Source organism: Rhinolophus sinicus, linkage group LG13, assembly GCF_036562045.2.
Source record: "Rhinolophus sinicus isolate RSC01 linkage group LG13, ASM3656204v1, whole genome shotgun sequence".
Lineage (NCBI taxonomy): Eukaryota > Metazoa > Chordata > Mammalia > Chiroptera > Rhinolophidae > Rhinolophus > Rhinolophus sinicus.
In genome coordinates this window covers 56,507,792-56,533,679 of record NC_133762.1, presented here as the reverse complement: position 1 = coordinate 56,533,679, position 25,888 = coordinate 56,507,792, and the positions used below count along the sequence as shown (strand labels likewise).

Genomic DNA, 25,888 nt, shown 5'->3' with positions numbered 1-25,888 from the left:
AGCCAGCATCTGTTAAGTGTTAAATAGAGTTCAATTATAGTTCATGGGTCTTTTACTTTTAGATGCAATTTCCATATGGTGAAATTCATAAATCATAATTGCACCATTCAATGTGTTATAAGAAATGCATACACCCGTGTAACCCAAACTGCATCCATGACTTACAGCACTTCCATCCTCTCAGAAAATTCTCTTGTGCCCTCCACCTCACCCAGGGGCAATCACTGCTCTAAGCTTCTCTTCCATATGTTGGTTTAGCCTGTCCTAGAAACTTCATATAAGTGAAATCATATAGTGGGCACTCTTTTATGCAAGGATTTTCTTAAAGATTCCTTCATGTTTTTCATTGCATCAATAGCTCTTTTTTTTTTTTTTTTTTTTTTTTTTTGTAATAGCATAAATATACCACAGTTTAATTATTTTCTACTGTTGGTGGACATCTGGGCTGCTTCTAGTTTTGGGATATCAGTGTGTATGATTTTATAATTCACAAACAAAATGACAAGAGATCTACAATGGCTGCTCCTCGCTGCCAGAACTATTAATGAAGAAAATGAAGAGAGCTAGGGCCTCTGCTGAGACCTCAGATGCCACCTCTCACATCCTAGCATCTCCTGTCTATAGTCAGGCACGAGGAGCCTCCCCAAACTGCAGTAGTTCACCTTTCCCACGTTAGCACACTCTTGTCTCCCTTTTGGGACTTTCTGTCTAGTCGGATGGGACACTCACCTTCCCACCTCTACTCTGCCCATTCCTGCCAAAGTCCTTTTACTTCTTTTAAGTTCACAGGGCCCTTGTTGGCCCTATCCCCCATCTGAAGCTGACTGCGGTGGCAGATTCTTTGCTAGGTCACTTTCTTACCTTCCCAGCTAGTCCCAATGCAGAGGCCAGACGCCTGGGTCTTAACTTTTTCCTCCTTTCACACAGCACCTAACTTGCCTCCTGCCCCACACACTATGTGTAAATGAGAATCTGCAGGTGATGCTGAGCAGGGGTGCGTGTGCGTGTGCGTGTGTATGCGTGTGTGTGTGTGTACACGCACATGCCTTGGAGGCAGTGAGATTGGATGGCACAAGAGCGGAGAGCTGGATGGGGAGACTGACCATGGTGAGTGGTGGCTTTCCGCTGATCTTTTCAAGCAATAAAGTGAGAAGGCACCAAAATTTTTTTTTAATTGAAGCATAATTTGCATACAGTAAAATGCACAGATGTACATTTTTTATCCGTCAATTTTGACAAATGGATGTTTTGACAAATGCATGTACCCATGTAATCCACACCTCAGTGAGAATATAAAACATTTCCATCACCCAATAACTTTCCTTGATGGCAGCAAATCTAACTCAACCCCCTCAAAAACTAGTTTCTCGGGGAGTGCTAAGTCAGACAATAGCACATTTCATCTCTGGACTACCTCTGGAAAAGACTTTGAGCTCCAAATATGCACAGTGTTGATCTAAACAATTGTTTCCCTGCTTCCTGCCTCACAGATGCAAAGCCCATTAAGTACAAAAGCAGAAAACCTCCGTGGCATGGAGACCATGCCAGGCGCAACTGGACTGAGAGCACGCAAGGCGCAACCAGATTGCTCAGCCCTGACATTTCATATTGTTTTTATTTCTTGCCTTCAAAAATATGCATTTCCATCCTCTAATTCCCCCTTGGCAGGTGTTGCAGAGGAAACAGAAGGCTGGTGGGTTGCAAAGTCACCAGGAATTTAGCCCACGATGTATGTATATGTTTTCGTAGAATACACACACAGAGACCCATTCATACCTAGTTACATGTGTGTATGTGATTTGTAAAACTGAATCCTACAGAGTTTGGGGATCCAAAAGATCCAACCTCAGAGATTCTGACGTCCCCATGTTATAGTTGAAAATTTCGTTATCGCTTGAGGTCTGCTCCACCCAACCAGCAAATTCTTTGAGGAAAAATAAGAAGCCCCTGGATTTTTGCTAATTTATTTATAACTTGGAACACATGTTGCATGTCACTTTGCATTTTCAGATTTGGGTAATTTGAACATTTTTGTGGGCGTAGGTTCCAAATGGATGAGTCTAGCCTTGATTTTATGTTGTAAAATATCACTGGGTGGGATTCTCTTTCCTTGAACAATTAAGTGAAGTAAGAAAGTGAACAAGCCTACAGAAAAGAAGCATTTTAATGGCAGCTGGTGCCCAAGTCTTTTCCTTTAAAGAGTGCTCTCCCAAACACACAGTTGTGTGAACAAAAGGGAGCAACATAGTAGATACGACAAGCTCAGGGGGCTACTTGGCAGGCCTGACAAGCTCAGTGACCAAAAGTAACCGCACAGGGTGGTCTGCTCATAGATTCCTAATGGGGCGGGTCATGCAGGTAGTCATGTCCCGGACCTATAGCTTCTTTAGCAAAGGACAGTCTGTACCTTAAGTGAGCCCTGCCCACTGTTCTCATGGATCTAGGATAACATACCTTTGAAATGTCAAGAGTATTTTTCTTTTCCAGATGCCTTGAAAGCACAACTGCTGGCACCAGAACACAAGACCATCAGAGCATGAGACCAGGAACCCCCTCATTGTTACCTTGTTCCCCGCGCACCATCTCAATGTGCTGTAAATGTTAAATGTTAGTTATCCTGTACCCACCAATGTAAAACAAGCATGTACTTCTCCATTTTGCTTTTTATCCAAATTCTAGAGATGTCCTCATTTTGCATTTTCCTGCCTTCTTAATTTACCACCAATGAATTTCATGTAACCTTCCTTACATTTTCTCCTTTGATTCTAAGTATATAAAATGAACTGCAAAACTGTCATTCTCTGGAGCATTTTCTCATTTCGTTGAGATATTGCTTCTGGGTATGTCCTCAAAATTTTGGCTCAAATAAATTCTTACAAAATTTTTCTATAGATTTGGACCTTCTTTCATTGACAGCTGCATTGAATTCTAGTAACAACTCTGTGAGCTAAGTAAGGTGGGTTTTGGTTTTCCCACAGGAAGATGACTCAACGGAAGCTCAGAGAAGTTAACCACTTAGCCAAGGTAAGAGTCTAGTCAATTCCCATTTGTGTATGTGTGTGTGTGTGGGGGGGGGGGGCAGGGGAGGAGGAGGAGGAGAACGCCCCAAACATCCAAGCAATCTCTGACACCAGATAGGTGTCCTACAATTTACTCAATCCTGACACTCTTTGCCTGCTGATAGTGTCAGGTCCCACAGGTTAAGGGCTCAGTCCTACAAGACTGTCCCCCACCCCTACTCCCCACTTCAGATGCCAATTGCAAGTCCAGGTTGTCACATGTGTTTCTTATCATCTGGCTGTTGATTGGCGGTTCCCATGACCCCCTCCTTTGGTTTGATTAATTTGCTAGAGTGGCTCACAGAACTCAGAGAAACATTTTACTTAATACATTACTAGTTTATTGCAAAAGGATACAACTCAGTAACAGCCAGATGGAAGAAGTGCAGAGGGCAAGGTACAGGAAAGGGCACAGAGCTTCCATGTTCTCTGAGCCACCACTCTTCCTGAATGTCCACCTGCTCAGCAACCGAAGCTCTCTGAGCCCTGTCTTTTTGGGTTTTTATGGAGGCTTCATTATACAGGTGTTATGATAAAATCATTGGCTATTGGCGATTGATTCAACCTCCATCTTCTTCCCTCCCTTGAGGTCAGGGATGGGTGGGACTAAAAGTTCAAACCTTTTAATCATAAGGTTGGTTCTCCTGACAACCATCCACCATCCTTAGGTGAGGTCTAAAAGTCGTCTCATTAACATAACAAAAGACACTTTTTACAGCTCTCATCACTTAGGAAATTCCAAGTGTTTTAGGAGCTCAGCGTTACAAACTGGGATGAAGACCACGTATGTATTTCCTATTATAAATCAGAATGTCACACAAGGCCAGGAAGTTGGTAAGGGGTCAAGTCTGCACTTAGAGTTAGACTTTGGACTGCAAATTCTAGACTCTTACACTCTTCACTCCTTAAGAACCCTCAGAGGTGGCATCTGGGCCTTTCCAGACTATCATTTCTGTAAGACTCCTCAATGAATTGCAAGAACCACAAATGCTAGTGTAGCAGATACCATTGGGAACCCAACTACACTCAACACTCCTTACCATTTTGGTGAGGCCAGCTGCCTCCTAAAATCAGTACCAGCATCTGTGACTGAGAGCTTTTTCCTGAACCATGTAAGTGCCAAGCTGCTCTCCACCAATGACTCTCTGGGGTATATAAACACCTCAGCTCCCCTGCCCCTCGGATGGGGTCATTCTGGGACAAGGGTTGCACCATTTCCCAGAACTTTCCCAGGACTCAGCTCTAGTCTCCCATGGCTGTAACAGGCTTGCTGACAAGTCTGCCCTTGGATGCCTTCCCTTCTTGTCTCACCGCCCCACTCTCCTCCAGCACTTTCCTGCCCCTCCCAAATAAACCCCTCATCCCCAATCCTTGTTTTAGGATTGAATGGTTTCTACGGGAGCTACACTTTGATAGACAATGAGATGAATCAGCTTCAGGTAAGCCCTTCCATGGGGGACCTGTGAAGACCCTGCCCTCCCTCAAATATCACCTCATTTTCCTGACACAGCACCTGAAACCAAACAGGCAATATTCACTTTAAGGGGACTTAGTGGGCTGTCACTATAGTACCCAGGAGCTCTGTTAGAGCAACTTTGAGAAGAATCATTTATTCAGATGGCACCCAACTATCTCCAAGTTACATGTCTAGGTCCTGTGGGAATACTGTGTATACTGGCCTTGGCAGTGGCATTCTAGCATTCTGCTGATTTCCATGGTGTCAGTACTCCCACCACAGCCAACTACAAGCTACCAATGTGGCTTCACTGAAGGTGGGGTTAGGAAGAACTGTGCAGTTGTCCCTGGGGGTTGGAGCAGGCATTTTCAGAAAAAAACAACAACTGGTTCTGGCAGTTGGAACAGTGTCCTGGTATTAGGAACCTGATTTGGGAATGCTTGATAAAAAAGGTGAGAAGGAAAGACTTGGAAGGCATGAAGAACCGATTGGTTCATTGATTCATTCCACACAGCCCTCTGCTCGGTGCTGGGGAGCCCTAGCTGAGTAAGATCCAGTTCCTGCCCTCAGTTTGGGCAGTTGCGCACGTCAGAGATGACAGTCCCATATGATTGTAGCAGTAGTAAATTTGGCTGGGGGAGGCTTCTTGGAGGAGGCGATTGTTGGTTGACAGAGCTGGCCTCAGAGGAAGAACCTTGGAAAAAGCCCTATGTGCTTGGCTAATCTGTCGTTTTTGAAAAATTCTCCTGGCCCCATTTTCTTCCGAATCACCCCCTTTTTGGCTGACTGCTCCCCAATCTCCTTCACTGGATGGCTTTTTTCCCTACCTGACATCAGGATATGGTTCTTTCTTCTCTATCTACATTTACTTCCTTTATGAGCTTCATGTTTTAAAAACCACATAATGCTACTGACTCCCAAGTTCATACCTGTAGCCCAAACCTTACCTCTGAACTTCAGACACATTTATTCGACTGCCTACTTGACCTCTCCACCTGGATGACCCTCAGACATGCCAAACTTCATCTGTCCTAAATGGAGCCCTTGACATTTCCTCTTACTCATAAATATGTTCCCTACTCCCTATGCTGTCTTCCCCACCTCTATGAATGCCACCATAACACACTTAGCTGCTCAAGCAAAAAACTAGAAGTTACCTTTGATTTTTCTCTTATCTCTTCCCCTTCATGTATCTATCACAAAATCTTATCAATTCTTCCTGAAAAATCTTTTCCCCCATCTACATTCCCACCACCTTAGCCCATGTCACCAGCATCCCAGCTTGTCACCAGTTCCCAACTTGTCTCCTCTTTTCCTTGCCTCCTTCTAATGTATTTACAAATACTATGAAATATGATCTTAAAATGTAAAGTAAAGCATGCCATTACTTTGCTGAAATCCTCAATGGCAGTTAGTATACAATCCAAACTTTTCATAATGGCCAAGAAACTCTTGTCTTGTCCCAACTTACCTCCCCATTAGTAGATGTTTAGGGGCTGATGTTAAATCCATCACTGAGGCATGCTGATTCTTTTTCTGTAATTTTCTGCTTTGCCTTCCACTGTTCTCCAGATTTACTGCTATTACCAAGGCAGAGTGACTCACTGGCCTCAGTTCCCCTACCCTGTGTTAGAGTTATATGTGCACTTCCTGGTGGGCAGCCGTATTTCCCTGCCTCCTGAATTTTAGTTTGGCCACATAATATGCTTTGGCCAATGAAATATTAGTGGACTAACACAAACATAAGTTTGAAACGTACTTCCATAGCTGAGGTGGCCTCTTGTGCTCCCACCTTTCATCATGGGAAGAACATGTCTCAGGAAGTCACTGGTTTAAAGAGGCTTAGAGACCCATGGAGCAGACCCATCTGAAGCTTGGAGCCAAGCCTGGATCAGCCAAACACCAGTCAACTCACAGATGCATGAAAAAGAAATATGTGATAACGAAGATAGGTATGATAATGAGTTTTGGATGGTTTGTTACACAGTATTACGGTAGCAATCGCTAACTGATACAATTATCCTAGTCCAGGTCACTATACTGTCTCGCTCCTGCAAATGCTTCATAACTATTCATGCTGCCATCTGTCTTGGCTGGCTTCAACGCTTTCTCCACGTAGTAGTCAGAATCTTCTTTCTAAAAGGCACCAGTCCCTCTCTAATGCCCTTCATTCTTTCCGGTACCATGGTTCACAGTATCCTTTACTATATGGCATCTCTCTGTCTCTAGTTTCATTCCTGCACTGCCCACTGCCCACACGTTATCCCTAGCCACAGGAGCTGGTCTCAGTGTACATATGAAGCTTTCTTGTATCTTGGTCTTCTAAAGGCTGTTCCTTCTGCTTGGAAAAAATCCTCTCCCTCTTTTTACCTGGCCGGCTCCAATAATCTCAGATGCTCATTAGAAATGTCATTTTCTCACAAGCATTCCAGGGTCCCAACCCCTGTCACAAAATGCCACACATTGCCACAACTTCTGCATGAGCCCTTGAGAGAGCACACATCACGCTTTGTTTTGGAATTGCTTGTGTAACTGTCTCCTGCCAGATGTTGTAGTTCTGTGAGCATAGAAAGGTGTCTGTCCTATTCACAGCACCATCCCCAAGAACTGTTACCAGCTTAGCACACAGTAAGCATTCAGTTAATGTTTGATCAGAGAAAGAATAAACTGGACAGACGGTGTGGGGTGAGGACGTTTCTGATCACGCCTTCTTTTTACCTCTGTGGTTTCTACAGTCCAGTGAGAAAAAGAAAAAAGACAGACTCTTTCTCCCCCTGTTACGTCTCAGATTTTTTTTGCATTTCTAAGCTCAGTTCAGAAATCTGACCTCTGTCCTGGCTTACCGGGCCCTGCCTAGTGACTTTCTTAGTTTTATTGAGCATGTGGAATGGAAGCTCATTGTCAAAATGGGACAAGAAGTGCTCATTTTCCAAATATTGACTTTTAGAAATATATATATGTGTGTGTGTATATATATATAATTTATTTATTGCAGGCACTTAAATAGCTAGTTGGCTTCTGAGAAGTGTTAAGAAATGTCAAAATCAGTAAAACTGCATTCATTCCTTGCCCTCAAATGCCTGAATCTAATGTCATGCATAAAACAGCTGTCTCGATGGTAATTATCCTAAATAATTATGACTTGGAAATCCCATCTAGTCAAGATGGAAAAAGTGTTTCAGAATTGTTAGCAGGTCCCTGGCAAGGAGAGGCCATTAAACCCACACAGGTTTCTCAGTTCTGATGTCAGAAATGTAGATAGATGTCATGGGGTTACAGCCATGCCAGATGGAAGGAGGCCCCTGAATGTCCTTCTGAAAATGAAGCCTCCCTCCTGGGAAAAGCTGGATGCAGAGAAGAGGGAAGACAAAAGTGTTTGTGGCAAATAAGCCCCTAATTTTGCTTTTCCATGAACCTGGAACTGTTTTTCCAAGTGACTCTGCATCTTGGCATGAGGTTATAGAGTGATACCCCAACATGTGGCTGGGCCTGGGGGCTGACCATTGGAGGGCCTAATGAGAGCCATGCAGGGTCTCAGGGACTGAGTAAACAGGTAATCCTCAGTGAAGAATCCAGAATGGTTCCTGCAACCTTCAGTTAGAAATTCACTGTAGACACATCACATACCACTGCCAAGGGCAGCGAGGATTTTAGCTGCCACAGTGTCTGTGGGCTTTTAAAAACAGGATTCTGGGGGTCGGAGGCCTCTTCTCTTCCTGGTCCTTCTCTCTTTACATAAAGTTGAAGAACTTACTGTGGCTTAATAAGCAGACCCTGTTTTCTTCTAGCAAAGACTCAAACTCGGATGCTTCCACCCCAGTGAAGAGCTTCATGCTCCTGGTGCCCCTGCTGTTCAGGCAGCTGCTGTGGCATGATTTCCTGTTGGCAATAGTACCCTTTCTCCCTCTTCGGTCCCGGGCGCTTGAGAAGAGAAACCTTACTGTCTTTTCTCTGCCTATCTGGGTACGTGATTTACCTTCTCTGGGCTTTGGGTTCCTGATCTGTACAAGGGGACTTAGCACAACGTTGCATTTAATTTGGAACCTGTGACCCCTGCCCACCTCACCCCTACATTTCTGCCACACTGGCCTTCCTTCTATTCTCAGACACAGCCCGCCTCAGTGTCTCTGCACTTGCAGTCCCCTCTGTCTAGAATGCTTCCCCACCCTCCACACACCCAACCCTTTTCTGTCATTCGCTACTCGACACAGAACCTACCTCCTTGTCCAACAAATCTTGAGTGACACACACCCCGCACTCACTATCACATCACCTGTGTCATTGTTTCATTGGCTTTTTTGTTCTCCTAAGTTAGTGCGCTCATGTATTTGTTACTCATGGGTGTTCTGTCTCCTCCACCCTGATATACGCTCTAAGAGAGAAGGTCTAGTCCACCTTGTTCATTCTATATTCCCAGCGCCTCGCTAAGTTCCTGGCACACAGTAGGTGCACAATAACCACTGGTTGAAGAAATAATCCTTGCCTTATTTAACTGCTGTCAAGGTTAGATGAGACCATGGTGCCATTAGAGTCCCTGGCGCATAGTAGGTGCTCAGTGAATTTTAATTTGTTCTTATTGTTGTTTTGTTTGTCCCCTGCTCTTTTCTCAGGTCAGCCTATTCTCTCATTCTTTTCTGCTCACATGTCTTCCTCCCCAGGTGAGGTGATGCTGATGGAAACTTAGGGTCCATCCATCCATCCATCCATCCATCCATCCATCCATCCATTCAACCAATAAATATTTGTTGAGCACATTCTAAGCACCAAGCACTGTGCTAGGCACAGAGGAAACAATAAATGCCTAAGATAGACACAGTTCCTGCCCTCAGGGAGATCACCTCTCTGGAGAAGACTCAGAAAAAGGGGTAAAGGAAAGCTTTGATGGGAGCTGCTGAAAAACACAGGAGTGACACGTGAGCCAAGCTGACCCCTGAAGATTGAGCTGGAGAAAGACCATGGGAGCCCTGGTAGAGGCCCCTTTACCCCCTCTGTGAGGTAGTCTGGTTCCAGAGGGACATTTTCTGGGACCCCTGGCTTCCAGGAAAACCAAAAGATATAGGTTGGTTGGGCCAAATACTGGGCCACTGGTTTGGTCTAACATTACTAGGCAAAGAGGTAGTCTGTACAAGTAAAATTCTCAGAAGACTGAAGTCCACCTCTCTATATGCCAGCACCTTAATTGTTTGGGATGAAAATATTTCATTCTTAACTTTCTCTTGCTGACTCATAATCATCACCATGAATATAAATTATTTAACTGGGATGAAATATGGCAACGCTCTCAGGACCTACTGACATATGAGGAATTGCTCACCCCTACAATTGAGGAAATTAAATTTATTTTCTATTTAGATAAGTAAAATGTCCTGCTATGTGCAAGATGGCTATGGGTGCAGTGTAAATGACAAATGTGAAGTGGACAAGGCCTTACACTCAAACTCTAGTAGCAGAGAGATAATGTGGGTAAATAACTGTCGGACAAGGTATGAAGAGAATGGGCTGACAGGGATGTGGGAAAGAGATTACGTGATGAGCAGCGTGAGGCTACATTTGGGTAGAGTGTAGAAGGATTAGAAAAGTTAGGCATGTGGGCAGGACTCGGGGTGTTGTTCTAGTCATGGGATTTCCACCTCGCTGAATGCCCTCTTAATGAAAGACATGAAACTATCAGAGTAAAATAAGCAAAAAGTAGCATTTTAAAGAATGCCACTACGATCTGGGGGTGGTTTTATTACTCTGTCACCCCCGATTCAACTCACCTGTTAACTTCTCTGCTTCTTGCCTATTTATATTTTAGTTCTGACTCAGTTGGGATGAAAACTTTTCCTGAGAGTGAAGATAACCACTATTTAGGAAATGCAAGATTCTAGAATACACAACTTTAACTGAAATGTAATCATGAGCTTCCTAACAGTTCCTAAGTTGTGAATATCACTGAAAAAGAAATTAACTAGAATTTTTTTCTTAGAATTTTTAAAGTTTAAAATGAACTCTCCTTTTCAACAAATGGTACTGAAACAACTGGATATCCACATACAAAAGAATGGACTCTACCTCACATCATATACAAATGAAATCTCCTTGACTTCCTTGGGCTTCATGAACTGTTTATAGATTATGCTACTGAATTTCTACTTTCAAAAAGAGAGGCCTACATTGGGCGTTTGTATCCCTGGAACAAAATGAAGTCTCTGTGGCACCAGTCACAGAAACAGCAGCATTTGGATTATAACACAATGTGACACAACTTTTTCTAGTCTTTCCAACCAAAAGTATCCCCTAAAAGCACTTTCTGTGTGCCGTGGCTGTTGATCATAAACCAGAAGTGGCCTTTCCTTCTGCATTTCCCCCTTCACTTCAAGGGTAAAGGCGATCTTCATCCACAGGATTAGATGTGCTCCCTGTATAATTCCAGCAGAATTACCAGAGTGACCCAATTATGTCATTTACAGACGGAAAACATGAATTTGGGCCAAATATCTAATAGGGCTTAAATTTTTGTCTTCATGTCACCCTGTCACTAGAGTTTGGGACCTGAAAAGGGTATGTTTTCATGACTGTGAGTGTTACTGATATGAGAATTTTGTTTAATTTTCTGTTCTCTGACGAGTGTTGGGAGAATGTTAGAGAGGAGGAAAGGAGGGTAGACCATTAGGGAATTGTTTATGGCAGACAATGTGCCTGTTTGCGTTGGAATTCTAGGCCTGATATCCATGTTCAGTCAGGAAGATTTCAAAGCTGGTTAAAGAAACTGGTTTACTTCCAGGATGAGTTCTGAGTTTTGTTTTTGAAAGTTTTTGCTTTTACCATCCATGATTGCACCCTGTAATACCAGTAAGGAAAAAAATAAACATACTGGATCTTAGGGACATTGGACGGATTTGCATCCCCTGCTCCTGCCTGTTTATCCCTCCCTAGAGAGAGTCAACGTGGTAAAAATCTGTTCTTCACGGATTGATTTCCCAGGTTATTTAGAGTGTAGTCTCTTTTCACATTTTTGTTAACTGATTTTAGCCACCAGAAAAGACAATAAGCAGCTGAAATTCACACAGGTCTGAATTTTACTTCTTCATAACTTTGATAAAAGATAAGTGGGAAGGTGAAACAGACCGAGGAATAAACCAGGTGGATTGCTGATGAACTCAACAGATCCATGCCCAGTGCTCTGAGCTGGGTGAAGGGGCAGAGGAGTCAGGAAGAATCTAGGATTCCAATGAAGATGGGCTATAAAGATGGATCAGGAAATGAAATGAGAGACAGAACATTGCATTGAGAAGAGCTACAGCCCGTGCAAAGAGGGACAAGGCACCAAAGATCTAGTATGACCTCTGATGAAATCTCTTCGAGGTAACTGTGCATGAACCCAAAACATGGTCTTTCTATGTGGATTTCCATTTCATCAGGTCAGGGCCCAGGGCAGGCTGCCCCAAGATATCCCACAATGGCATTATTTTGAATTAAAGTTACTTAAGAATCTGCCAGTGCAAGCAAAAAACCCTGACCTCCCTGGCCCCCTAAAAGCAGAGATAAATCTCCTATGTGACAGGTGCCCTTACTGTTCCAGAGGGCTGAGAGAAAACTTTATCACAGAGTTAAAAGAATCCAGAGTCTAAAGCTTGTCTAAAGAAATGTAGTAATGCCTTTATTAACTTACTACCCAAGCCCAAAACTTGTTTAGATGCCTCACTAGCTAATACCCAAACCTTGCTTAGATTCCTTTCTTTTTCTTTTGACATTCAATATTATTTTATATTAGTTTCAGGTGTACAGAATAGTGGTTACACATTTACATAATTTATGCAGTGATCCCCACAATTAGTCTAGTACTTACCTGGCACTATACATAGTTGTTGCAACATTATTAACTATATTCTGTATGCTGTACCTTACATCCTGGTAACTATTTTGTAACTACCAATTTGTATTTCTTAATCCCTTCACCTTTTTCACGCAACTCCCCAACACCTCTCCCCTCTGGCAACCATCAGTTTGTTCTCTGTAGCTTAGATTTCTTTCTAATGTGTACTGACTGTCCTTGTTCTGTCAGTTTATCACAGATTCATTATTTCATTGTCTAAAAAGTATAAAAAGGTGCCTAGATTGATAATTTCTTAGAGTCTTATTTTATGATCTGAGCATCATATTATGATTCTTCTGTGCACACATATTTTTTTCCTTTTTTTTTGTTTTTGTTTTTCTTCTTTTTTTTGTTTGCTGTGCACACATATTAAATTGTTTTTTTTCTCCTATTAATCTAGTCTTGTGTCAATTTTATTATTTTGTTACTAGTCCAGCCATAAAAACTGAAGAAGGATATCCTTCTTCCTCTCCAACAATTGCCACCAGCTGGATGTACCTTCCCTATCTGAAATAGCCATTTGTCAAGAAACTTTGAAGACAACTATTACTTGGTAAAATGAGCTACAATAATCTCTGTAGAATACACAATTACTTACAACATATTGTACAGATAGACTAAAGTCAGGCTCAGCAACACATTTAGAGGAGCACGCAGCACTGGGTTGGGTGTAAAAACTTCAGATGCACAATATTGTTTTCTTCCAGATACAGGAAGAAATCACTAATTGCAATGTCTTTCTCAGTCTTTGGACAATGTTTAGGGCAGAAGTTTCCGCTAGCAGAAGGTAAACATTTTGGCAAGTTGGGAAAGAGTATGAAAGTCTACCTGGACCACCTGTGTCATCCACCTGCGTGTCTACCTGAGGTACAGTGGTACCTCGGTTTTCGAATGTAATCCGTTCTGGAAGACCGTTCAAGTTCTGAAACGTTCGAAAACCAAGGCACAGTTTCCCCATAGAAGGTAATGCAAAATAGATTAATCCGTTCCAGACCTTTAAAATCAACCCCTAAAGCTACAAATTTAGCATGAATTTTACTATCTAATGATACCATAGATCCATAAAATTTATGGCGTTTGTAAACCGAAATGTTCGTCAACGGAGACGTTCGAAAACCGAGGTACCACTGTAATAATCAGCTTCATCTTGAAAGACAGCACAGGAGGGTATGACAGTTGTCAGATCCCTGGCAGAAAGGGCATCTTGTATTTTGTGTCCCTTACTTTACGAATAAAAATATTCTGTATGCAAAACAAATACACTAGAGCAGGCATTGGCAAATTATGGCCCCTGGGCCAAATCTGGCCCACCACCCATTGTTGCATAGCTCATGAGTTAAGAATGGTTTTTACATTTTTAAATGGTTGAAAAAGAAAAAAAGAAAGAATCGTAAAGTATCAAAACATGTGGAAACTATATAAAAAAATTCAAATTTCAGTTTCTATTAATGAAGTTGTACTTAAACAGCCACACTCATTTGCTTCTGTATTGTCTATGGCAGCTCAGGTTACAACAGCAGAGCTGAGTTGGTGTGACAAAGGCCGTTTGGCTCACAAAACCTGAAGTATTTACTCTCTGACCAGTTACAGAAAAAGTTTTCCACCTCTGCTCTTAAGTCCTGAATGTCCCCACAAGCCTGACTTTGGAAGGACTTTGATGGGGAGACTCTGCTTCCCCCTCAACATTAGTATTTCCACATCACCTTGCCTTGAGACAAAGTCACAGTGGCCAAAGCCACTAAAAACAGAGTCCATGTAGCGTTGGATTTAAAGAGAAGCCATGGAGAAGAACCACTTACGTAGGATCCGTAATCCACAGCCAGGGTCTGCAGGGCCCAGGGGAGGCCGAGGCCGATGAGGATGTCAAACACATTGCTCCCGATGGAGTTGGACACAGCCATGTCTCCCAGGCCTGCAATGACAAGGACTCACTCGCGTGAGGGGGTGATCCCCGGGGAACGCAGGGGCCCACCAGTGACTCTCTCAAGCTTTTGGTCTAACAGCAGGAGACCTAGCTGGCAGGTCTGCATGCTCACGGCTTTGGTTCTCTTCCAGACCATTACAATCATTACCAATTGTAAAATACAGAGTCAATAGAATAGGATACATATTTTCAATAGAGCAGAATAAAATCCATTCTTTGGACTGTTGACCTTCACTTCAAATATGATCAGTTTTATAAAGCAACTCCTGATCTCGCCAACCCACACGTTAGTATCATCACCCACCTGCTCTACACTGTATTCCGTTCTTCTGAATAATTGAGCAATACTAAGAAAACTAATGTAACCAGGAGAATTATGTGAGGACTTGTAGAGGACACTGTGCTAAGTGTTATAGCTACACATTGTGTTTGCTGAAAACGAAGGCCCTCTAGCACAATCAGGCATATAAATTAGAGTGGGTGCTGGGGAAGGACATGGCCATTGGGAGGTGTACATCTGGGAAGGTGAACTGTGAGCTTGGGTTTGAAGGAGAGAAGGGTCTGTCACACACTAAAGAGTGGCCTCTGGCAATTGCCACTTTGAGGAGTACTGCAGTTGGGTAAACTTTAAGCTATGGCGTCTGTCCTCTTTAAGCTTCAGTTTCCTTACCCATAAAATGAGTGTATGATTGTCACTCATTTTAGGGACAATATGTCTCAATTTAGACATATTATCTTATTTAACTTAAACAAGAACTGTTCATAGAGTTGTTTAAGTTAAAGAAGATAATATGTCTAAATTGCTTTGCTCAATGTGTGGTACTCAGCAAAGGTTAGCTATCATTATATTTATTACTATTTTTAATAATAGAGGAATGGTAACATGAACTCCAAAAGGGGGTGTGGGTACTACTTAGAAAATGTCTCTGCCTTTCTCAAGGACCTTCTGGCTTGTTTGTTTCCCTGCTCTTCTGATGCCAAGAAGCCTTCTGACCAACTTGAAACTGAAGTCACTCATTACTCCTTCCAAGCCAGAATTTGATGGCCTGGTAATAGCCATGTGGACCTCCTGACCCCAAAAGGAAGGCCTTACTTCCTTTGCCATACCCATCCCACTGGAGCCCTACCTTGTCTGGCCACAATGAGGCTGGCCATGCAGTCTGGCACGCTGGTTCCGGCTGCCAGGAACGTGATCCCCATGATGACGTCAGGAATCCCCAGCGTGTAACCAATGATCGTGACCTAGAAGAAACAGAAAGAGGTGGTGAGCTGAGGGCTGACACCAGTCCTCTCTGCCCATGGATCCTCTAACCACCAAGCAAAAAAGGCTGCAATCTGGGTGGTCTCTCCAGGAAGCAACGTCTGCTCTCTGTACCAAGGCAAGAGTGCAAAGAACTTCTAGTGCAGTAGACCGGGGCTGCAGGTCAGGGGACCAGAATGTACTTATGGAGCCCATGATTTCCCATCAAAGATTGGCCTTTGTTACTTGTTCCTTTCAGACGAGACTAGAGGCTTGAGAGAGAAAAAACAGAGTTTCTGGGAAAAGGCAATTTTGGGACAGGATATTTAAACTGAAGATGGTCCTGGGAAACCCAAATACATGGCTACCACACTGTGCTGTGAATTTGAGCTTCGAAGATCAGAGCTGCACAATGAGAATTTACAAGGACTGGAAAGGGATTGAATTCACACTTGTATGAAAAGCTGTAAGTAGTTGATTCCTTTCCTCTCTCCCTTGAAGCTTGCTACCATCATCTTTGTCAACATCATCTTCTGCACCAAATCATGTATGTTTATTTAGTGCTTAGGCATTGTGCTCAGTGATGTTCATGGGTTTTAACTTATTTAATTATCACAACAACCCTCTGAAACAGGGGCTATTATTATCTCCATTCTTCAGATAAGGAAACTGAGACACTGCCCAGGGCAAACGTGCTAATAATCATGGGGCACATTAGCACCAGGCAGGCAGGCTTACCTGCACAGGCAGTGCCTCTGTCTACATCAGAGGGGTTGAGACAGAGGGTGGAAACATGTGATACCTGAGACTTTGCTTTCATTATGTAAATAAGCCATTCTAGACCCCTAATTTCCAGATGGGAAAATTGAGAGGAAAGCAGTTGGTAAAACATCATGATGAGGATGGGGGGCAGTGGCCAAAGACAGGTGAGGGGGAAAGAGACTGATCCCCTATATGTTGGCATACGAAAGGGTAACTTAAAGGAGCTGAGATGAACTGGTCATTTTAGGATGCCACTTGACCACGTCACTTTCTAGTTACAAGAAATGCAAATCATATGTTGTAAGTAGCACATTCTCCTGATAGTTCCTCTCAGGCCAGTGACTGAACGGGACACCCACACATAGCACCCTGATTTCCTCCAGTTGCTCCTTCCACATCCAAAGTTTGGGGGAAGTTAGATCCATTGAGATGCCTGGCTTGTTTCCTTTCAAACCAGAGAATGCACCTTATATCCATTCAGTGCTGAACTGAACTTGGTTGGGGTGTCCCCAGGGATCTCTGCCTTCTGCTCTCCAGGGAGGAAAGTGAGATGCAGAAACACACATTTCTATTTGAGAAATGGAGCCACAAGCATCCTGGCCAAACCTTGTTTTCCTTTCTAACCCTCAGCTGGGTCCCTGCAGGAATCCGGTTTGGCTCGTTGGGGCCTGGAAAGGAGCTGCTGCTATTATGATGCTTGCGGTTGAGTCTGGAATTTGGGGGAACTGATTCCCTAGTTGGCTGGGCCAGGTCTCATGCTCCCCTTGTTTTCTCCCCACTCCTGGCCATTTCTCAGGATTTTTTAGAACCTCTACCAGAGCAGATAGAGGCAAACAGAAGGAGGGTGAACCTTAGATCAGTCACACCAGTGGGTGAGTTTGCATGTTAGTGGACTTGGGAGAAAACCATTAAGCACTTGGAGGTCAGGGACACCAACACTACTTATCTCCAACCTGAAACAGAGATGGCACCCATTAAATATGTCAAATAAAAATGTTAATGAACACAGGATGAGGGAGAAACACCTGGCTATAAGATTTGGGTTGAAAAAAATAATTATTTCTCTCTGATGTTAAAGGATGTTAAAGGATAATTATGAGTTAATTGTGTTAAGTTTACAAATTTGTTACTACCTCCCAAGTAATCTTTTCAGAATCTTTTTCAGTTCTTGAGTTTAATTCTCCATAATCCATATATTGCATTTCTGTTTAGCATGCAAGCAAGATTAATGTAGATTTATATAATTTTGTCATGGCTTTTAATTTCTGCCCAACTCCAGTTATAATGAATTAGGTTTGCACCCCAGTTAAAAAGTACAGTCTCACATGGGCAATGCATTCTGGATGTCTGCGCTTCCTAAAATGGCTTTCGGACAGAGGCTCTTCTGGCCCCATAATCAAGGCCAATCCTTGAATCATTATTTTAGCGGCAGAAAGGAGCACTGAATGGTCACCTGGTTCAATGCCCTCATTGTCTGGTTGAAGAAACTGAGACTGGGATAGGGAAAGTGACTCTGATAGATGGGATTATCACTCCCCAGTTTGTCACACTTTCCTCCATGCCCTTGACTGGTGACTCTGCTGTTCTGTCCACGGGCGCAGGTGGAGTATATTGCCAACTCTATTGATGTCGGGCATGGCTGATGGGATGCAGGTGGAAGTCACAGCCAAGCCCTAGGAGGCTCCTTCTGTTTCCACTTGCCCTTGTGCATCCCAGTGATCCACCATGAGAAGTGCACTCCCCAGGCAGCCGTGGTCCAGGAAAATGGGCAAACACATGGGGAAGGAAGGCGTAAACTCCCACCTGCTGCCTGAATCAAATGTAACGATGCTGTGGCTCTAAGCAGAGCTGATCAGCCAGTACCTGCTGAGAGTAGTCCAACCACAGCCAACATGCAGATGTGTGAGCAGCCAAATAAATGCTAGTGATTCTAAAACACTGAGTTTAGGGGTGGTTTATTATGCAGCTTATTGCTGCAACAGCCGACTGATACAGTTACCCTGCTGAAACCCCAACCCATCTTCCCCTCTGGCTGAGGGTATTTTTCTCTCTATAGAGATCTACAGGTAGCACTGCCATGGGCTCCTCAATGCACTTACCATCCATACCATCATGTAGGAAAAGGCTGCGATCCACAGCGTGGAAGAAGCAAATGTCACCATGAACCACTTTTCCCAGCGGGGCTTGTTGCAATTGGGTACAGTAAAATATAAGACAAAACTCAGGGGCCAGGTGAACGCCCATTTCACTGTTTCCAGTTTGCCAGCTGGGAAAATAAAAAAGGCAAAAAAGTTCAGTTAGCTTCATTTCTCTGCTCTACCAGCCCTGCGTACTTCTTTTCCCAGACATTTGCAGCCTGTGAAATAAAACTTACTATGTTGCTCTTTTCCGAAAAGACTAAAGTGGCTTTCCACTACCAACAAAACCTTATGTTCAAAACCAAGCAGAATCAAAAGTTATCCACTGCCCACCTACCAGTTAGACCTCCAAAATGACAGAATGAGTCACTTTAGAGTAGTACAAGGCTAGGGGGACGGCATGGCAGATGGGGCCAAGTGCGAAGGATGAGCAAGATTCTCAGGACACAAAAGGGTGGGGTTGGGGGGAGTAGAGGTCGGGGAGGGGAGCTAAGAAGACCACAGGTCGGCCTCTATTGTATTCTCCCCATGGATAGGTCACTACAGCTTTCCATATTATCAGGCGTCAGTGGTCATAGCGCCATCTAGTGAAATTTGTCAGCATCGTCTGTCAACACACTGCTATCTTGAAAGATGATTTGAAAGCTCAAGGTTGTAATAATACTGCTTGAATGTTTGTGTCTCAAACTGATATGGATTTGCATACTAATAATTGCTTTCTGGTTCTCTAACGACCTGCTGCCACGGATAAGATAATGGATCTGTCAGTGATGACCTGACCTTACCATCTCTGTGCTACCTGACGCTATGATTCAGAGACACCCATAAATGCTTATTTTGGTGACCATATGACCATGAGTTCCTTGTAGCCTCATATTTGAAAACATATTAGTTCTCCTTTGACCTTTATTACCATCCTGCTTAAGTGCTCACTCACCTCTGGAAAGACATATGCACACACAAAGGTACTCCCTGCTTTAATCAAGATCTCCATCTTTCAGAAAGTTCTCTGCTTCTTTCTAGTCACACTCCCACCTTCTACCACCATAGATGAATTTTCCTGTTCTCAAACTTCAAATGAATGAAATCATATAGTATGTTTTTGTGTCTACCTTCTTTTATTCAACATAATATTTTTTGTGTGATTCATTTGTCAGTAATTCATTCCTTTTCATTGTTGTGGAGTGCACCATCCTGTGAATTCACTGCAGTTGATTTATCCATTCTCCTGTGAATGGGAATTTGGGTTGTTGCCAGTTTTCAGGTATTACAAATAAAGTGGCCATGGACGTTCTTGTACAAGTCTTTTGTGGCATGTTTTCCTTTCTCTTGGGCAAAGACTCAGTAGTAGAATTGCTGAGTCATAGGGTGGGTGTTTACTTAACTTTATTAAGAAACTGCCAAGCAGTTTTCTAAAATGATTGTGCCAATTTATGTTCCTACCAGAGTTGAAAAGATATATATATATATTTAAAGATTTTATTGGGGAAGGGGAACAGGACTTTATTGGGGAACAGTGTGTACTTCCAGGACTTTTAGTCCAAGTCAAGTTGTTGTCCTTTCAATCTTAGTTGTGGAGGGCGCAGCTCAGCGCCAGGTCCAGTTGCTGTTGCTAGTTGCAGGGAGTGCAGCCCACCATCCCTTGCGGGAGTCGAGGAATCGAACTGGCAACCTTGTGGTTGAGAGGATGTGCTCCAACCAACTGAGCCATTCTGGAGCTCAGCGGCAGCTCAGCTCAAGGTGCCATGTTCAATCTTAGTTGCAGGGAGCGCTGCCCACCATCCCTTGTGGGACTCGAGGAATTGAACTGGCAACCTTGTGGTTGAGAGCCCACTGGCCCATGTGGGAATGGGACCGGCAGCCTTCGGAGTTAGGAGCACGGAGCTCCAACCGCTTGAGCCACCAGGCCGGCCCAAAAAGATATTTTTAAAATTACATTTCGAACAGTGATTAATGAAATATTTAACACAATTTATTTCACAATTGCATACCAGTATCCAGCACTTATTTCATTATATCTCTTACAATCTCCAAATAGCTTCTTAAATCTGCAGAGTAAAGTTACACAACATCACTTTGGGCTCCCTGGTCTTCCTCAGATAGTAAGGTAGGGTAATCACTAGGAGAGATGGGGCTTACTCATTAGACAGCGCTGGGTCCAGTGCCCGCTGTTTGAGTCGAGTGGCTCAGTTACTTAAATTCCCTAAGCCTCAGTTTCCCCATCTATAAAATGTAGACACAGCAAAACTGATTTCACAGAGTAGCTGGGAGAATTATATGAGATATTAGGATGGGGCTGGGACAATGTAAGTTTGCAAATTGGTGGAGTCAAAATCCTCAGAGTCACTCTTGACTTTCCCCATTCTTTCACCTCCCACACCAACTCTGGCAACCTTCCCAGGGCACTCTCAATCCGTCTGCAGCTCACTCCACAGCCTCTCCCTGGGCCAGGTTCTCCATCCTCCAACCTGGCTGAAGAACTGGATTATTAAGGGGAATCGCGGCTCCTACATTTGCCCCACCTCCATCTGCTCATCACCAGTAGCCAGAGAGAGAGTCTCAAAAAGCAAGCTGTTGTAGAACCTTCTACTGGTTTCTACTGCCCTCATAATAAAATCATATCTCCCTACTATGGCTGACAAGGCATAACTGATTTGGCTCCCACTTGCCACTCTCCCTACTTATGTACTCCCCTGCCTCAGCCTTCTTTCTGTCTCAGACACTCCAAGCCTTTTTCTGCCTCAGGGTCTTTCCACTCGTAGCTCCCTCTGCTTGGATCTTCACATGGCTGAGCATGCTCTGTCATGCAATTTACCCACAACTCAAGTGTCACCTGCCTCCTCAGATCACCCAATTTAAATAAGACTCCCACCTACTCCACTCCTTTCTTTCCCATCACCTGCATTAATTTGCTTCATAGCCCAGGTTTTCTTTCTGAAATTATCAGGCTTGTTTGTTTCCTCATTAAGTTTCAGTTGCCCCCAAACTAGAATATAAATGCTATATGAATAGTGTTTTCTCTAGCTTGTTCACCACTGTTTTGAATGCCATGAACAGTGCAGGGAATATATATCACATGCTCAATATGTATTAACAATATTAACAGCAATAACACTACTACGAATAATCCAATCAGACAGACAAAAGAAATTTTTTTTTTTTTTAGAGTCTAAAGGTATCCCACTTCAGGTGCAGAATAAAGCAAAGAGAACAAATTATTAAGAAAGGGAAAATGTCTTTTCCTCTTAGCAGCACACACCTTGTTAGATTTAAGATATGGAGATGGCAAAGTGAATGATGAGAACTCTGAGACTGGTTGGATTACAAAGCAAAAAGACACAGTTATTTTGTGAGGGGGAAAAATGCTGCAGAATCCAGAATATGGCCAGATCTTTGGATTCCAAATGAACCTTGGAATCCTGCACATTCCTAAATCCTGCAATGTGATAGTAAGTCACTTATCCAAGTGGGGCTCTCGGCATTCCCTTACTGGCTGTCCAGTCTTCCAGATGTCCCCATAGGAAGAGAGAGAGAGATTTGGTTTGGTTTAAGATACACACTCAATCAAAGTTACAAAGAAACACATGAATGAGAAGAGAAATGACTCCAATTTGGCCATTTGTCATTCTTCAGAAAATATAAAAGAAGAGAAAAAAAGTCAGGACTTATGATTCTGCAAGAGCTCAGAAAACGCTAGTTAGGTAAAGTTGCAAACAGTGTAAGTTAGCACCAGAGTTTCGAGTTTTTTGTCTCAGCTGAAAAACTTCTGACTTTGCACTGGGAGAACATTGTATCTTGAAAACACTCTTCATTGTCATTAAAAATTATATAGATGTTTTCTTTGAGTTATATTTCCATTGTAACATCAACAAACAAAATAGAAATTCAATGAGTATCATCTGGAATATATCTTTAAACGTAACATAACAAATATAATTCCTTGAACAAACCAAGTGATGCAAAATGTGCTTTTTCAATGATTTTGAGGAACAGGAGTAGTCAGATAAGGACCGTTTACATTTTAGCTAGTCTAAGTTTCCATTTCTGAATAAAGGAGTGGAAATCGTCTTCTTTCCTCTTTGAGTCAACAGTATGTCTGGACATTTTTCTATCTTTTGTTCCATTGTCACATGGTCTAAACAGAGCCCCCCTGGAGATAGACTGATTCATTAATTTAACATATTCATTGAATGCCCACAATGCTCTCTGTGCCTGGCACTGTCCCAGGTGCTGAGGACACAGCAGCAAGGTAAGAAAACAAAACTCCCTGCATGTGAACCTGATGTGTCGGCAATTATGTGATTTCTCGAAAGTCATCCAGCAAATAAATGGGAGCTGAGACAGGGGATGTGAGCCAGGGACTCTGAGCACTAGAGTGTCCCTTTGAGTATGACCAGCTCTAAAAAGCAAAGGACTTGTTCCCAAGTTATAGTCCTTATTAAGCATTCTAGGAAGCTTGATTCTGTTGGATAGAGAAAAAGTGACTGCTCAGTATTTTAGACCTGGAACTAAATATATAAACTTGTTCTAATTATATAGGCAATAAAAAAGCACATTGTTTAAAAATGGAAAAGATAGAGAAAAAAATAATTCCATCTAGGATAAACATATGTATATTTTGGTGTATTTATTTTCAGTCTTTTATCTATGAAAGTGTGTTTATCTACATACACATGTAAATGTTTTTTTTTGTCAGTCAACAGTAACACTTCACACAAGAAATAAGAATATATGTACAATTTATATGTATGTATACATATATATATACACTATGCATAGGTGTATATTATATCTCAGAAATATATAATGTGCACATATAAACACAGGTATGCTAATATATGTGTGCGTATTATATAATATACAGTGTATTAAATATGTATAAAGAATGTATAAATATGTATAAATATATGTATATTTATATACAAAATAATAAATGTATACAATACATATACAAACATTATATGTACACATTATATCAATCACACATGTGCACACATATATATGCACATACACCTATGTTCATGCATACACATATATACACATATCATATATATTCTTATATTTACATACTCCCACATAATTACTTAGCTGTTAATTATACCCACTATAGTCAAATCCTGGAGAGAAGAAAGCCCTGTAGCTGGATGACAGAAACACAGGGAGACCAGGCCCTTCCAAAATTACCACGAGAGGGAAGTCTCCTCATAGAGTAGACAGACCTTTTTCAGGCCAAAGGAATTTAGCGTGAGAGGGACTCAACCCAGGGCTCAAGTGACTGAGTCCTCCCTGCTCCTCGGGCGCCCTCTGCTGGCCTGAGGCACCCTCTGGCCTGCTCCCCTCTCCTAGGAGGCCTGCTCAGGGGAGGGCTTAACTGGACATTCAGTCCCCCATGGGGAAGTTCCCGAGTCTGGGAATGGGGCATCTCAGCAGTGGGTGGAGGAGACCAGAGGGTCATAACTGCAAGCCCATTCTCCATTTCAGAGGTGGGACCTTGTTCTGACTTAGGATCCCCTAAGTCCCAGAAAAACCACTAAGATTGCTGGTGTGACTGCAGGTTTCCAGCCCCTCGCCATCCCATGTCTGGCCCACGGACCAGCAGAATTGGTGCCACCTTGTGGGCTTGTGAGAAACGCAGAATCTTGGGGCCTACCTGGACGGACCTCCTGAATCAAAACCTGCATTTTATCAAGGAAGCTCAGGTGAGAAGGGTGGGCGTGGAGGAACTTGGAATTCTGTTTCCTGTCTCAGCAGCTCAGGGCCCTGGGATTAGGGTTTCCAGGTGGGAATTCCTGCCTGTTTTTAGGATTTTTTTTAGCTTTCCCATTCCCGAATTCCGAGAAAAGTTAGTCAGGAAATCGGGAAAATTGGCTCCTTGAACCCAGGTGGTTGGTAGTATCAGCAGTTACTTTGTGGAAACGATTCATCATGAAGAACAAGAAACAGTTTATGTCTCGGGATTCAGGAACAGGAAAGAGAAAAAATTTCCTGAGCACGGTGGGAATTCCTGCCTGGAAACCCTACCTGGGATGATGCAGAGACCCAGCCAACAGGTGGTGGCAGAACTGAGCAGAGCACCACTTCTCTTGGGCCTGTGCTTCTGAAAGATGCAGGGGGCCTGAGGTGGGGTTCCTCAGCCCACAGCTATAGCCAGCCAGGTCTCGTGAAATATTAGGAGCTAAGACAATGTGGCTGGGAGCCCTGGCACCCCCTCATCTGCACCCTAACCCAGAGATGAGGAGATACTTCGAAAGCTCACAGTCAGGCCCGGCATTTATCTCCTCCAGGTGAAATATGGAACAAATGACCTGAAGGAGGCCCTTTTGTCTCAATAAGTGATGAGGTCATGTGTGGGAGCCAGACAACGTGTCTTTCTCACACACGTGCCTTTAGTTGTCTGTTGGAGGGGTGCACTTGGGGCTTCTGGGTTTCCGGGAGGCTAATACGGCACATTTCTGGAGCTTGGTAATGGACTGCCAGTGGTGGACTCTGAAACAAAGGCTGGGGGAAGCAGAATTCCAGAATGAGCCCCAATATTCTGTGCCTCTATTCTCAGAACCTGTGAGGAGGGAGAGCTTTCAGTCCTGTGACTGTGCTATGCTCTATGGCAGAGCTGACCTTCATATGGGCAGGTAATGATCTATCACAGGAGTCCTCACAAGCAGAAGGGGCAGCCAGGGAGATTAGAAGTGTGACAAGGACCTGACACACCATTGCTGGTTTGAAGATGGGGGGGCCATGAGATGAGAAATGGGGATGGCCTCTAGGAGCAGTGAGCAGCCCTTGGTCACAGACAGCAGGGGAACAGGGCTCAGCCATACAACCACAAGAAAGCAACCTCTGCAGCAACCTGAGTGTGTTCGGGGATGGTTCTCCCAGGGCCTCGGGGAAGAACTACTGCTCTGCCCACACCTCTGTTATAGCCTGTTAGCCTCTGAAAACCCAGCCAGGCCGTGCCAGACTTCTGACCTACAGAACTGGGAACTCTTCAACAGGTGTTATTTTAAGCCACTAAATCTGGGCAATCTGTTGTGCAGAAATATAAAATGAACACAAGAGTTTACAAGGGAGGACTGGAGTGTTTGGTCATTTAATCCTTAAAATGTTTTTGTCCTGGATGATAGGGAAGAAGGTTGCCAAGAAATACAGCGACAAGTGGCAAAATGGATAAAGAGCTGGTATACTTTTTTCTATCAAGATTACCTACTAACAAGAGATTTAACTCTGGCTGGGCAGTTCGGGACTTTGGGGAATAGGAATCTGGGTGATGTTTTCTAGTTAGCTTTGGTAAGCACTTGACCAGGTTGGGATTGCAGGAGCTCTGATAAAGTCCAGGAGCAGTTCTGGTCTGAGTTTTACTAGCTCTTTCCTGGTCACATAAAGGAGCACAGAAAGACCTTGCATCAGAAAATGAAACGTGATCCTGACACTCTGCACCCACATTCCACCATTAG

General features: G+C 43.3%; 2 protein-coding genes across 3 annotated transcripts in view; both read right to left on the bottom strand.

Moving 5' to 3' along the window:
- NAA20 (N-alpha-acetyltransferase 20, NatB catalytic subunit) overlaps positions 1-20,069 on the bottom strand; it is a 343,857-nt gene extending 323,788 nt beyond the window's left edge. Inside the window, exon 1 of the mRNA XM_074317337.1 lies at positions 20,064-20,069. The gene's annotated coding sequence lies outside the window, so the exon portion shown is untranslated. The remainder of the gene's footprint in view (positions 1-20,063) is intronic.
- The window catches only part of SLC24A3 (solute carrier family 24 member 3), a 503,295-nt gene that overhangs the window by 9,367 nt on the left and 468,040 nt on the right, over positions 1-25,888 (bottom strand). For both annotated transcript variants that reach the window (XM_019710723.2, XM_074317336.1), the window contains exons 13-15: positions 18,399-18,565; positions 15,425-15,539; positions 14,173-14,285 (exon numbers count right to left, since the gene is read on the bottom strand). In XM_019710723.2, the coding sequence (XP_019566282.2) occupies positions 14,173-14,285; positions 15,425-15,539; positions 18,399-18,565 (395 nt within the window). The remainder of the gene's footprint in view (positions 1-14,172; positions 14,286-15,424; positions 15,540-18,398; positions 18,566-25,888) is intronic.